Source organism: Microcaecilia unicolor, chromosome 10 (assembly GCF_901765095.1).
Source record: "Microcaecilia unicolor chromosome 10, aMicUni1.1, whole genome shotgun sequence".
In the NCBI taxonomy this organism is placed as follows: Eukaryota; Metazoa; Chordata; class Amphibia; order Gymnophiona; family Siphonopidae; genus Microcaecilia; species Microcaecilia unicolor.
In genome coordinates, this window is record NC_044040.1 from 40,916,035 (window position 1) to 40,931,273 (window position 15,239).

Sequence of the window (15,239 nt, forward strand, 5' to 3'; positions counted from 1 at the left end):
CCAGGCGCGGAAAAAAAGGAACTGGCGGGAGCGGTCGCGCACGGGCGGGAAGACGGCCGCGCATGCGCGGTGGGCGTGCCCTGCGTGCCGACCGTCCCGCGAAGCTTCTTTCCGGTTGGTGGGGGCTGCCGCGGACGTCACCCAGTCGTGAGAACAATCAGCCTGCTTGTCCTCGGAGAATGACAGATACAAATCAAGGTCAGGTATACACATAAAGTAGCACATATGAGTTTATCTTGTTGGGCAGACTGGAGAATTCCTTTATTAAATGAAAGCGGAAAATCAAATTTCAATACATTACACTGTGCAGTTATAAAGCCAGCCCCTCTATACTTTTATACAAAAATGCAAATTTTACACAAAAAACCATCCCCCCCAACCCCCCCCCAAACATTCAACTCAACTTCAAGCGTACATGCTTCCACCAAACCCCAAAGGTCTTTACCCCCACCTCCACCCGTTCCCATCGGGCCACTTCCTGGACAGCTCGGACAACGTCCCAGGAGACCTGCTCAGCAGACCTGCACTCCTGGCCCAGGGACACCCCGCAGCGAGCCATCCATAGGCAGTATCTGATGATAACTGAGATTAGAAAGGCGGTACCTGGCTCTAGCCGCCCCGTCTCCCCCTGCCTCCCATACACCCAGTCCGCATAGGTGTAGGACGTGAAGCTGGGGATGGCCAGCAAGGCAGCCACTCTCCGGCAAACCGCTATGGAGAATGGACACTCCTTCAGGAAGTGGTCCATGGTCTCCAGCCGGCCAGCACACTCCCCCCTCGGGCAGTCTCGGTCCTGCTGGTTCCTACACCGAAGGTTTGCCCTAACATACAACCTGCCATGTAGGGACAGCCAAGCAATGTCCCTGTACTTGTGTGGGATGCGTTTGGATGAAATAAACCGCAGGCCCTGCCTCAGCACGGGCTCCGGAGCATCCCTAAGAGCCAGGGGAGAGGAGAAGCGTTGGGAGCGAACCCGCTCCACCCAGATCTCCCTCTGTCCTGCCCTAACTTCCTCCCATGTAATGTCCCACAGCCGAACCAGCTTTACCAAAGATTTATAGTAGCCTACCCCCTCCGGGAACCCTTTCCGCAACCGTCCCACCCTACCTCCCCCCAACCAAGGACCCCAAAATCCCTCCCACCACTGGACAACACTGTGTACCCATCCTGGGGCATTCAGACCCCCCGCCCGCCCCAGGTTAAACTGGATGAAGAGGGAGGAGAATAGCAAGACTGGGTTTACCATTCCCACCCCCCCTTCCTCCCGCGACCGGTAAGTGAAATTACGTCGAACTGGGTTCATCCTGTTCCCCCACAGGAGTTGAAAGAACACGCTGTAAATTGCCGTGAAACAGCGTTCCGGCAGGAGACAGATGTAGCTCAGGAACAGGAACATGGGGACCACCTGGCTCTTCAGCAACCGGACCCGGTCCTCCATGGGCATCCGCCACCCCTTCCAGCGGTCCACCTTCTCCCTCGCCTCCGCTATCCTTTGTTCCCAATTTTCCCGCCCGTAATCCCCTCCCCCAAAATACACTCCCAAAACCCTCATTTTCTCTATCCCATCCGGGAACCCTCCACCTAAATTAAACCGCCGTCCCTCTGGCCCCACCCACAAGCTGGTGCTCTTGCCCAGGTTTACCCGAGACCCCGAAGCCTGGGAGTATGCTGCAAGGGTCTCCTGCAGCCTCCTCCCCTCCCTGCGATCCGCCACCCAGACGGTGATATCGTCCGCATAGGCGATGACTCGCAACACATTCCCTTTGCCTACTTCCACTCCTCTGAGCCCGTCCTCCCCCCCCCCTTCCAGCCTCCTCACCAGGGGATCAATGGCGAAAGCGTACAGCAGGGGGCTCAACGGGCACCCCTGCCGCACCCCCGCCGAGATCCCCACCTCCGCCCCCCTCCATCCATTCACCAGGGGAAAGAATCGCGCCCCCGCATACAATAACTGAAGTTGCGCGATCCATTCCCCCGGGAATCCATAGTGGTCTAGGACCTTCCATAAAAAACCCCACTGCACTCGGTCGAAAGCCTTGTCCTGGTCCAAGGCCACGACCAGCCTGCCCTCTCCCACCCGACTACGTTCCAGGCCCTCCCTCACCCAGGCCACTGCCTCTAGCACCCCCCTTCCCGGGACCCCACACCCCTGCGGGGCTGCCAGCACTTCCCCGGAGATCTTCCTCATGCGGGCAAGGAGCATGTGAGCGAAGATCTTCCGGTCGGTGTTCAGAAGTGCAATCGGCCGCCAATTTGCCACATCCTGGGGGTCCTTGCCTTTGCTAAGAAGGACCAAAGCTGATGCCCCCATCGACTCAGGCAAGGATCCCCCTGTTCGTGCCGCCTCCCAGATTGCCAACAAGACTGGCGCCAACTGATCCCTAAACTGCTGGTAGAACTCTGCCGGGAGTCCGTCTGGCCCCGGCGCCGTCCTGCGCCGCAAGGCCCCAATGGCCTCCTGTACCTCCCGCAGCGTCCACGGCCGCAGCAAGGCCCGAAGATGAGGCCCCCCCTTACCCACCCCTGGGGTTTCCTCAATGTACCTCGCCATGGCCTCCTCCCCCAACCGTTGGTCCAAAAAGGCCCGCCCAAAGTGGGTCCCCACCACCTGCAAGATACCTTCCCTAGACTGCTGGAGCGTCCCCCCCTCATCCCTTAACCCCTCTACCACCCTCCTCTCCCTTCTTTCCTTACAGCAGTCATAAGGGTTCGGGCTGAGCAGCTTCCCGAAGTCCCGCTCATAGACAAGGGAAGAGTACCGATTGTATTGTACCCGTTCCACCTCCTGCTGCAAGGCCTCAATGTCCTCCCTCTTCCCTCCCCTGGAAATCAAATTGTCCCTTCGCTTCCTCAGAGCAGTTCCTAGCCGGGTGACCTCCCTCCCCTGCCTCCTCGCCTGACGGAGAAAGAACCCCCTGGTGCGGTGTTTCAAAACTTCCCACCAGTCCCCTAGGGAAGGGAAGACACCCTGAATGGATACCTGGTCTGCCAGAAACTCCAAATACTCCTGGTACAACACCCCCTCCCTCAACCATTTCTGATTTAAACGCCACAATCCTTTCCCCAATCCGTGAATCCCCCCTCCCCCCAGCTCGACCAGCACCATCTTGTGGTCTGAGAAATCAACCTCTACCACCCTTGGTGCCTTCCCACACGCCCCTCCCCGAACTAAAAACCGGTCGATTCTACTTCTACAAGTGCCCCGGGCAAAAGTGAAACCCTGCGTCCCACCACCAAACTCTATGTGCGCGTCCACCAATCCCGCTCCCTTCATGATCCCTGCTAGCCGTACCCCATCGTAACCTACTTGCGCCGCCCTCCTCCCCCTATCCTCCTTCCTCAGGACTGTGTTAAAATCCCCCCCCCAAACTAGCTGCCGTGAGGTGTAAAGGTACGGCCGAATTTTCCCAAACAGTGCTGCCCTTCCCCGTTTGCTTTGCGGCCCGTAGATGTTAATCACCCGCAAAGCCACCCCCCGCAATCTCACATCTAACACCAGACACCTCCCAATTCCCAGCTCCACCACCCTCTGGATCTCTACTTTAAATGTTTTGAAGAGGATGCCTATCCCCCCATACCGTTCCCCTGCCAGACCCCAAATAGAGGGCCCCCATCTCCAGGCCTGCTTTGCCCGCCGAACCTCCTCCAGCGTTCGCAGCCTGGTCTCCTGCAGAAGAAAACAGTCCACCGCCACGGCAGAGAGGCCATCGAACGCCAAGCATCTCGCCCTCTGGGAGGCGACACTAGCCACATTAAGTGTGGCGAATGTTAACAGCAGTCCAGCCATCATTGTGCCGTTCCATACCCCCCGCCCTCCTGGCTACCTTCCCTCTGCTCCATACTACCTCCAGGGATCCCTTCCCCTTCACCCTCCCCTTCCTCGTCCGCCCAGTCCCGGACCCCTAGCTCAAAAGCCCCCCCCCTTTCCTTACTTTCTTCCTCCCCTTCTTCCTCTTTTCTTCGCCCACCTCCCTCCCTTCTTGGGAGTCGTCCACTGACCCTCCCCCCCCTGCCTCCTCTCCCGCCCCTTCTGCCCCTTCTTCGACCCCCTCCATCAATCCTGCCTCCAGCCCATCCTCCCTCTCCTCTCTTGCCTTCATCCCTGCCTCCTGTCCTACCCTCCTTTTCTCCCCCACCCTCCCTTCAGCCCCCCCCAATCTGCCCCCCACCTCCCCGACCTCCTCCACTACCATTTCCTCCTCTTCGTCCCTCAAAACCTTCTCCCTCTTCTTCTTCTTCCTTTTACCCGCTGTTCCCTTTCCAGCGTCTGCCATGCTTTCCAATCCATCCTGCCGGCTCATCCCATCCTCTCCTTCCTCTCCTGCCAGTTCGTCACCCCCTTCCTCATCTTCCAATCCCCTAAATCTGTTCTCTACTTCTATCCCCATTCCTGCCTCCCCTCCCCCTTCCTCCCGTACCCCCGTCACCTTCCGTTGTTTTTTTGACACCCGCGTCCAACCCTCATCTGCCCCGTCCTGCCGCTTCCGCCCTTCCCCCAACCCTTCCCCACCTCCCACTCCCTGTCCCTCCGCAGCTCCTTTCCCCCCCACCCCGGGAACCTGATCTCGCCCTACATTCACTCCCCCCCTCTCCCTCTGAACTGGACCGCCCCCTCCCATGTCCTCCTCTCCCCCGTTATGGGAGGCCCAAGGGCAAGCTCTGAATGCATGCCCCAGACCCCCACACAAATTACACCGGATAGATGCACAAGACTCCGTAGGATGCTCCTTAGACCCGCACTTCCCACACTGCCGTACTGGGCACGACATACTAAAATGTCTGAATGACCCGCACTTGTGACATTGCCGCGGCTGCCCCTTGTAAAAGCAGAGGATCCGATCCCTGCCAATGAACGCCGCGGAGGGAATGTGCTGGGTCACGTGTCCTGCCTGCTTCAGCCTAACCTGCGCACACCATCCTCCCGCCCACACCCTACTGGGGTCAGGGAGTTTGGACAAGGGGGTACGCAATTCTGCGTACCGCTGTAGCCAGAAGGCCAGGTCCGCCCCTGAAATGGATTCATTTCGGACCAGCAGGGTTACCTGCACCAGGTCAGGTCTGCTGATCGGTACGGCCCTAAAGTTTCTCCAATCCCCTTTCCCCCTTACCCCCTCGTATTTCTCCCAGAAGACCTCCATGCCTCGCTGGGTCAGAAAACTAACATCATACTCTGGGATATTCACCGGGTGGATACAGGCATAGAGGTCCTCTGGGAGAAATCCTAAACCCAAGACCAACTTCAGGGCCTCATCCCTACTTGGCATCCCCCCCTCCCCCACCCACCTTAACTGAATCACATTCCTCCTTTTGGGAACCTGGCCCCCCCACCCTCCCCCCCATCCTTCCCCAATGCTTCCTGCCCCCCCATTCCCCCTGCGCCCGCCCCTCCCACCTACTACCGCCGCAAAGGATGGAGCACCCCCCCACCGTCCCCCTCCTCCATCTCCTGCACTGAGACCCCCCTGCTCCTGCTGCGCCGTACCCCCCCTCTCTCTCTTGCCTCCCCTCTCAGCCTCCCTCCCTTCTCTCCCTTCTGTCAGCAGACTTTGCACATCCCCTGCCTTCACAGTGTGCTTCTGTACCATTTCCCCTGCAGCAAAAAACCTGCCATTGTCCCCTTCAAAACGTTCGCTAGAGACAGTGAGAGCAGGTTCCCCTAAATACTTGTTCCCCTCCCAATGCCCCTGACCCCCTCCCCCGCCCACCGAGCCAACCCTCCCCTCCCGGCCCGAACACTCCCCCCTGGCTCGCACCCCTGCAGCCTGGCCAACTGCAAAGTCAAAGGTACCAGTCAAGTTTCCTTCTGGCGCACACTGCAAGGCAAACACCTCCCGCTCCTCCCCCCCTCCTTCCCCCCCGGAACCTGCTCTCTGTGCTGGGTCCCTCCTTGCAACGTGCTGCTCCAGCTTTCCCTGTGCGGGCCCGCTGTTTTCCTGGGAACTGGTCTCCCCTCTGGCGTCCTGCTTCGTTGGGACTTCCTGCTCTGCCGTTTTGCAAAGTAAGAGTGGCTTCCCGCACTCCAGCACCACTCGCTCTCCCAAACATGGGGAATCCTCCTGCGCTGTAGCATTCTCCTCTGCGGCCATCCCTGCTCCTCCAGCCCGATTGGCTGGCGCCTCCTGCTCCAATGTGCTGGGCGGGCATGGCATCCCGCCACCCAGCAGCGCAGTTCCTTGCCATTCTGAACCTTTATGTGGGGAACACTGTGTGGCCTCCTGTGCTTTCTCTATGGAAAACCACTCCTTGTCTTCACCTGCTTTTCTTCCTGCATTCTCCTTTAAGAGGCAGCTCCCTGCAGGAACATCTCCACTTTCAGTCCTTAGCCCTGCTGCAGGCTGATTGGCTGGAACATCCTGCTCCTCAGAGCTTTGTGGGTGAGGCCTCCCAGGCATTTTTTCCTTGCCGTCTGCTTTTACTACAGGCAATGGGAACAGGACAACCTCCTCTTCTCCAGGTAAGTTCTCTGTTTCAACTTCCACCACCACTTCTGTGGAAAAAGGTCTCTCTCCTGAAATTGCAGCCTCTGTTTCAACAATGTGAAAAGTCTTAGTGTTTAAGTTTTTTTCCTGTTCTGTTCTCCCACACTCAGGTGCTCTCAATGAGGCTTCCACAGCCCCACCTTCAGTCCTGCTTACTCCAGAAGCTGCCTGCAGAGGCCCTGACTGACTAGCAAGGTATTGCATGAATTTCAATGTATTTTGGGTGCTAGTTCCTGGCAGCTCCCCTGATGCTTCAATGTTCTGGGGTCCAAAGCCTGGGCTGATTCCTTCCTGCTCTGTTTGTTGCTTCCACTGTACCGAGGCTGACGGGGCCTGTCCCCCCGAGGCCATCCTGTCTCTGTTGATATAGAGTTCTCTCAGAGGATTTCCAGGGCCTTTCCTCAGGGCCCTCAGCAGCTGTTCTTTTCTCTGGAGAAGCCTAAGCAGCCTGGTTTCCTCTTTCATATAGGTTTTGCGATGCTCTGCTGGGGCCAGCTTGCTCAGGGCTTTTGCCATTTTGACTCGCTTCCCCAGGTCCACCACCTCCTTCTCCGTACTTTTAATTCTCTTCACCACTTTAATTATGCCACTGGCCGGGTCCTCTGGATCCTGGCAGTAGTCCACAAGCTCTTCCTCCTCTAGATCGTCACTATCCTCACTGCTTTCCTCCTCCACCTCCGGCAGGGCCTCTTGACAGATCTCCATTACCACTCTTTCCTTCTCAGACCAGCTCTTCTCTAGGGTCTCCGCCAGCTCTCTCTCCCCCTCACCTGCTGGACGTCGTGCGGCCGCGAGGGGGGTACCAGTCCGGCTTCCTCCCTTGGAGTCTGGCCCTCTTCTATCCACAGGGCTCCTTTCCCTCCTCCCTGCGGCACTGCAAGGGAGGAGACCGCTTTTCCTGACCCTCTGGTCCCTGAGCCCAAGAGGCCCCATGGCCTGGGCCTGTCCTGGGGAACGCTCCCCAGAGGCCCTCCACATCCTTGGGGAGGGAGTTAGGCCTCACTCTCCTCCCACTGGAAGTCTGCAGAGCTCTCTGAAACACCTCCTTCCACCTCAGCAGACTGGATAGACCGTGCAGGTCTTTCTCTGCAGTCATCTACGATGTTACTACTATGCTATTGTGCATGGGAGCTATACAGTATCTACACAGCCTTAGACCAAACATCACAGCTCAATGTAGGGTACATAGTCTGTGCTCCATTTATCATTTAAGTGCAGACATGCAGCTTTTTAAACTTATATTTCAGAAGATATGCATTGTTTTCATACGTTACAGTTTTCATTGTATTTTATTTCAGTATTTTAAATTATTCCTATGGGAATGATACATCCAAATGCTATTTCTGCTTATGATACACTACAAAGTTCATGTAGCATCAGGACTTTTACTGGAAGGATAAATTATTTGTTTTAATATGAAGATCATGTATGAATTTAAAGTTTATGCCCATTCTTATTATTTTAATCATTGAGAAATATGATAAAAATCAATATTCTAGTAGGTTAATAAAGATGATGTAATTGCAATCATCCACACTAGCCCTTTTGATGTTTACAATGGCTTAAACTACAACGCAAACAGCATTCACCTGAGACGACTAATCATCTCAGTAACAGCAGCACTATGAAATCTTCAGCTCACCAGGCATTAGACAGAACGTCTATGTGAAATGGTTAGTATGTAAAATGTTTATTATAAAATCTTGTTTCCCAATCATCTGAAGCATAAAAATAATTGAAAGTATTTGTTATGGTTAGTGTTGTAATTTCCCCATTTTCAATTTTTGCTCATCTTTTTTCTGCAGAAACAAATACAAGATGATTAAGGCTGATAGATGCTGCCTTGTGTAAAAGTATACCACACAAAATAATCTGGCATGCTTACAGCAGGTCTATGAATCACCATTCTATGGTGCCACCACTTCTTACAACTTTACATTAACACCCGGATTCTATACATTGCGCTTTGAGTTGAGGGCTCAAGTTTGCATGTGCAATGCAAGTTAATTGAATAACTAGCCAATTAGTGCTATTTGGCATCCTAACAAGAAATTAGCACTAATTGGATTTAATTAGCAGTTATGCACCTACATTTTACGTGCAAGTATGAAAATAGGGCATGGAACCAAGATGGTCATGAGCAAATCAGGAGTGTTCCTAGAATGCACTGAAGTGGTTATTCTACATCCTCTGCAGGTGGAGAAACAGTGATGTAGAACACAGTCAATTTAGTGAATGGGAATTTCATATCATATATCACATCTCCTGAAGCTCAGCAAGTGTTTATCATTACAAAGTCTCATTTGTTGGCATTCTAAGAATGCACAAATGTATAAAATTTGCAACCATAGAACAGGAAAGCTGTGTTACATGTAAAAGCATGATAAAGGTTAATTTAACTACTGTAAAAGCCTTATATATAGCTGCACATCAGTTGTTGATTTATCATTAGAAAAAAATGCAAACTTGGCAGACTGTTTAGGTTAGTAAGCACCTACTAAACAAAAGATATGCACTAGCAAAGAGGTAACATTTTTTAATGCTATAAATTATCATTTTTAATGCTATAATTCTATACATGGTGTGCACAGTTACGCAGGCATTTGCATGTATAGTTATAGGATTACTTAAGTGAATAACTTAATTGGCCCTGGTTGGTGTTTAATTGGTAATCACTCAATAATTGGCCTTGATTAGTACTAATTGGCACTAATTTGCAGTTACATGTGCGAGATCTGAACCTATTCTATAAAGTGTGTATGTAAATTGGTTGGCATGTAATTGCACAGGTGGCATTCATGTGAGAGAGGCATGGGCATTCCAACTATTCTAGTGTGCTCTTTATAGAATACTATCAGTTACATGTTTAAGGTGCCACATTTAGGAATGCGCATTTTCATCTGCCATAGACACAGTGTAAATAACACAACATAACACAAAAAGCTTCCCTACCATAACCACACCATACTGTTCTCTGCCTATCTCTCAAAACTTGAAAATTCTAGGAGTAACCATAGATCGAAACCTCACTCTCGATGCTCACGTGAAAAACATGACGAAAAAGATGTTCTATTCCATGTGGAAACTCAAAAGAGTAAAACCTTTCTTCCCGAGATACATATTCCGCACCCTGGTACAGTCAATGGTGATAAGTCATCTCGATTACTGCAATGCACTGTACGCAGGCTGCAAAGAGCAGAACATCAAAACACTCCAAACTGCCCAGAATACTGCGGCCAGACTCATATTTGGAAAAACCAAATATGGAAGTGCAAAACCCTTAAGAGAGAAACCCCACTGGCTCCCACTTAAGGAACGTATTGCATTCAAGATCTGCACAATGGTACACAAAATCATTCACGCAGACGCTCCAATCTACATGCTAACCCTTGTAGACCTACCCTCCCAGAAACGCCTCAAAATCATCCCGCAAATTTCTTGACCTGCACTTCCCCAACTGCAAAGGACTAAAATATAAGATGATGCATGATACCACCTTCTCCTACATGAGTACGAAGTTATGGAACGCACTACCTGAAAACAATCAACGAAACAATTATCTTTCGCAAATCCCTCAAGACATATTTCTTCAACAAAGCCTACAACGAAAACCCAGAACTGTACTAATCCACACCTGAAAACCCATCGTCTAATATACCTATTAAATTCCTTCCTTCTTCTCTCTACTTCTTCCCCTAATTAATCTCTGCACAACAATAATTATACCTGACATCCAGGATTAACTGTGTGTAACAGAACTATGTAAGCCACTTTGAGCCTGCAAATAGGTGGGATAAGGTGGGATACAAATGCAATAATAATAATAATAATAATAGTTACTCCTAAACGTTGGTGCATAAATGCAGACTTTTACTAGTATTCTACAATGGGGATTATGTGCTTAATTGCTATTATGGAATCCACAGTTAGCACATGAAATGCAGATCCGTAACTTTAGGCGACCCTTCTTGTATTGACCTCTGTAAGGGTAATTCTTAAACAAGTCACTTACATTTATGCACTAACTGTGCACCTAAATGTACAGAATGGCAACATTGAGGCACCTAAGAGTACATACATACTCTTAAATGACCTACTGCATATTTGTAAGGGAGGAATTCACATGGGTGGGTCATAGGCACAGCAGACATTTAGGTGAGCAACTTACCGACTGCGTTAAGTTCCCAGTATGCCTGCGACATGAAGGTGCCCCATTTACACCAGGCCTATGGCAGGTGTAAATTGGGGAATCTATCCTTCTTAAGAACTTCTGTGTGTTACCAACACCACTAGGCCTAGGTAAGAACAGCCACCTAGAACTTTTCCTCAAAGCATAGCAAGCAATAAAGCCTCCTTTAACTCTTCTTTGCCTAGGACCTAAACTTCCCAAGTCCAATGATAGATTTCTCATTTAAGACTGGTATTTTTCTGAACTTGGTAAGTACTTATAGCTTCCCCAATAAGCTGTAAGCTCCAGCTCTTGAGTGCTGCAGATGTTCTTGTTTTAATGATGTGTACAATGTCATGATATTAATTTGCATACAACAGTGCGCTGCTAATTTATATATTGTGGAAATAGAAACCAGACCCAATGACAGTGTGCCATCCTTAGCATTTCAACATTGGAAAATAATATGAAAGAACTTTGAAAGAGCTGTTACTAACAACACTGCTCTTTAATTACAATATAAACTTCTTTTTAAAAAAAGATTATTATATATTTATACTAGCCGTTAAGCCCATAAAACAGGCAAGTATTGCAGCCCTCCTCTCTCCCCTGGCCTCACCCCGTCCACCAATCCTCCTCCCCGCCCCCCCCCCCCATATCCAGCGACCCTCCTCTTTCCCTTGGCCTCCCCCCTCCCCCCATGTCCAGCAACCCTCCTGTGTGCCGTGCTCTCACCCCAAGTCCAGCAACCATGGCCTCTCCCCCCTGCCCTCCCCCCATGTCCAGTTACCCTCATCGCCGCCACTCCCTCCCCCCTCCATGCCGGGCCCCTGCACTGACCTGACAGCGCCTCTCACCTCCGCGTGAAAGTGCTACAGGCAGCAGCAGCAGCTGTGCTGCTGCCTGCAGCACTTCCACACGGAGGTGAGAGGCGCTGTCAGGTCAGTGCAGGAGGCCCAGCACGGAGAGGGGAGGGAGCGACGGCGGGGATGGGGGGGGAGGGTGGAGGTTGTTTCGCACGTTGTTCCTTTCCAGGCGGCAGCGACCGACAATTCGACTCCGTTTCCCTCTCTGTTCCGCCCTCTGACATCATGATGTCTTGACGCGAGGGCGGAACAGAGAGGGAAGTCTGTACTGCGCATTTGCAAGTGAGTACGGTCACTTGTCGTTTATATGTTTTATCCCACCAATCCAACAATGTTCTTAGTGGGTTCCAAACGTTACACACAATCCTTAAGACATACAAGATTGCAACAAATAATTACAATAGAATACTAAGTAAAACTAACAGCAGCTTGAATTCATCACTTTTAGGAAACCAGACTGTAAATGACAACTTATTAGGATTTCAATCTTTATCCACAGCAGCGAAGGCTTTATCACATGTATCACTGAAGGTTTCAATAATGTCATACAATTTACTTCCATTAATCAAGATAAAAGGTATTTATCCAGAATTTTCTTCTGGTTAATAACTCAACTAGTGCACCAAGTTAAGCTGGTCATGCTAACACACCTCAATGGAATTTATTAATTTAATGTTTTCTTACCTGACTTTCTATGTTTATACTCAAAAGTGGCATACAGATTAAAAACACATAACAATGCAAATAGTCAACATTAAACATTTTCAAACATGTCAATAAATAACATAGCCACGATCTCTGTAAAATGAATATTGCATCTTTCATTTTTAAAGGTGCACTGCCAGGCTTGGCGAACAATATATCATCAGAAAAGACAAGCAGACCCACGTGGTAAAATAAAACAAAACGTATTCAATGTGTCAGTCTGCAGCTGCTTGGGAAAGACAGCTCATTGCTTGTGAGCCTTATTCTTTATGCTGCGCTGCACTAACCAAACAGAGAAAACACTGGACTGTTCTTGCTGGTTTCATGTTAAGCCCCTCACACAGCCCTTGAGGGCGAAACATGGCTATGTTGGGCGGTTAGAGGAAAATTATATGCTGATTTTATATATCTGCATTGAATAAATTTTGTTTTATTTTACCATGTGGGTCTGCTTTTCTTTTCTGCTGTTTTGGATCTTGCAGATGGCTTGCCTGTGTGCTTTTTGGAACAATATATCATGTCATCTTTATGTTTGGTTGACATTCATTTAGTTACCTCTTATATTACATTTAGCCTTCCTTTTGCTTTGAACTTTTTAAATTTAAATTGTACAGCGCTGCGTAACCCTAGTAGCGCTTTAGAAATGTTAAGTAGTAGTAATACAGTGTGGCTGCCTTTCTATTGAAAATGTTGAAGCTTGTGGATCTTATGCTAACCCCCAAAAGGCTGACATTTGTTTTTAACTGTGGTGTAGCAGCAGAGATAAACTAAAAAGTGGCTCAGCAGCAGCTCAAATAGAACTAGCTCAGCTGGGGGTTAATTATGTTGTTTCAGTCTGTATGGTCTAATGGTTATAGTCTGTTGAGTCAATTCTGACTATGTCTCCTTTCCCACAAACCATATATAGGTAAAAATTACCTGTCTCTTCTAAATTATAGTGATGCCGCTTCCTTTTCTCTTCTACTTCCTGTGTACTCTGCTTGCAAATGTAGCATCTGGAAGAAAATTAACTTGATTATTTTGTACTGTTTCATTACAGCCATAGTCATATTACGCTAAGAAAACAAACATGAGACCTAGGAGCCCTTTTACTAAAGTTTAACACACGCTACATGCTAAGAAACCCATAGGTATAAAATGGGCTTTGTAGAATTTAGTTTGCGCTAATTCCATTTGTACATACTAAGCTTTAGTAAAAAGGCCCCCCCAAGAGCATCATGCAATTAGCATAAATTCAACAACACTTGATTTTTTCCTATGGTGCTGGAAATGTTACTTTCATGGATTGCTTTTAGACTGCCCAAGGAGTAGAGTAACACTGGACATTTTATTCTGAACCATCTGCTGGCCCCATTAAATCTTAGCTCTTCTTGAAAAGGAATAACCTAAATCCAAAATTCCTTTCCATTAGCTGTGATTTTGCATCTCCCACAAAAGGTCAAATTAATTCTATGCTGATGGGCAGTTTTGGTCTTTTTACATGTGCATTTGCCCTCTCTAAGGCCACATACCCATAAAGTCTTACTATTCCATATATATTATAAATATATATATATATTCACTTGTACTCTACAGTTAAAAAAAAAAATTAGTTCTCAAAAACCCACAAAATAGAAGCCAGATCATTTATATTTGATTTCAAATCCACTGGATTCTCAGCATTTTGTAATAAACACCAAGTGTACTAAAATTAATTATGCGATATTTATGAAGACTGACACTCTGAAGCTCATTTTCAAAGCACTTAGATTTACAAATTTCCATAGGTTAGTATGAAACTTTGTAATTCTTAGGGCCCAATGCACAAAAAAGTCCCCGTTAAAAACTGCATACGTTTAGATCCTCAATAGAACTTACCAATTTGGAAATAGCGAGAGATGCTCAAACGAAATCACATGCAAATGAAATGCATGCAATTTCAGCAAGCAGCTCAGTAGGGAAAGTGCCTAGCACATGTGCAGAACAGTCTCTCGGGAAGTGTCCCTGTTCTGCGCATGTGCTAGGGCTGGTGTACTCTTTTTCCTTTCCCCTGAAGTACTTGCTGATTCCACTGTCCCCCCCCCACTCTCTCCTTTCCCTTGCAGTGCTCTGGTGCTGACTCCACCTTCCTCCTGCAGTTTACTTGCCTTCCCCTCTGCCCCTGATAATTTTGCTTGGGAATCTACTTGCTGAAAGCACCCCCCGTTGACATCGTATGGGCTTTTCCAAGCTGACAGGCTAGTTTCTCCATGCCCCAGCTGACATCACAGGGGCTAATGAGCTCTTTGTAATATGTCTACACAGGACTATCGTTAGCTGCTACACCTAACGGTAAAAACCGCACAGAACTCCTTTGTGCATTAGACACTGAATAACATGATTGCTAGACTGGCTAGAACCAGTTTAAATCAGACGTTGCTATCATTGGCCCCTAAGTGCTTTGAAAATATGCCTCCACATGACGTATGTTTCATAGACGAGTACCATACTAACTCACCCTGATTGACAGGTACTCTTGTCTCGTGGTGATCCCAGTGTCTGGTTTGCTTGTTGAAATGAAACAGTTCCCTCGTAGTAATGATGAGAAAGGAAGGTCTTGAAACCTTTGGGAGCAGGGTGAAAAAAAATTTCTATCACTTATTACTTTGAAACTCAATTACCTTCATTCACAGTCTGTACCTGCTGTAGTCCTTTTGGATGAGGAATGTAAAATGAATTGTTTCCTCACTTCATTGCCCACCTTTAGTGGTTGTGGGTGAGCTGCTCTTTGACTATTTGCAAATAGTACTAAACAAATGTGTTAACTCTCCTCTACTGCAACTAGCAATGTCAGTAACAATGTATTAAAATAATACAGCTGTCAAGGCAATTAATGATCCATTCCGATTTCTATTTCATTCTTAGAGATGATAAAAGTTCAAATTTTTGTAAAACTCCCCCTGCATATAAATTATAATCTTGGACTATTCAGTAAAATTACACACAAAAATTTCAAGTTTACAATTATATTAAAATAGTAAAATAATACTATAAATAAGAAAA

The 15,239-nt window shown here is 48.6% G+C and overlaps 1 protein-coding gene across 2 annotated transcripts in view; it reads right to left on the bottom strand.

The window, feature by feature from the left end:
- Positions 1–15,239, bottom strand: part of CERK (ceramide kinase) — a 126,012-nt gene that overhangs the window by 29,745 nt on the left and 81,028 nt on the right. For both annotated transcript variants that reach the window (XM_030216414.1, XM_030216415.1), the window contains 2 exons: positions 14,695–14,800; positions 13,137–13,213 (listed from right to left, as the gene is read on the bottom strand). In XM_030216414.1, the coding sequence (XP_030072274.1) occupies positions 13,137–13,213; positions 14,695–14,800 (183 nt within the window). The remainder of the gene's footprint in view (positions 1–13,136; positions 13,214–14,694; positions 14,801–15,239) is intronic.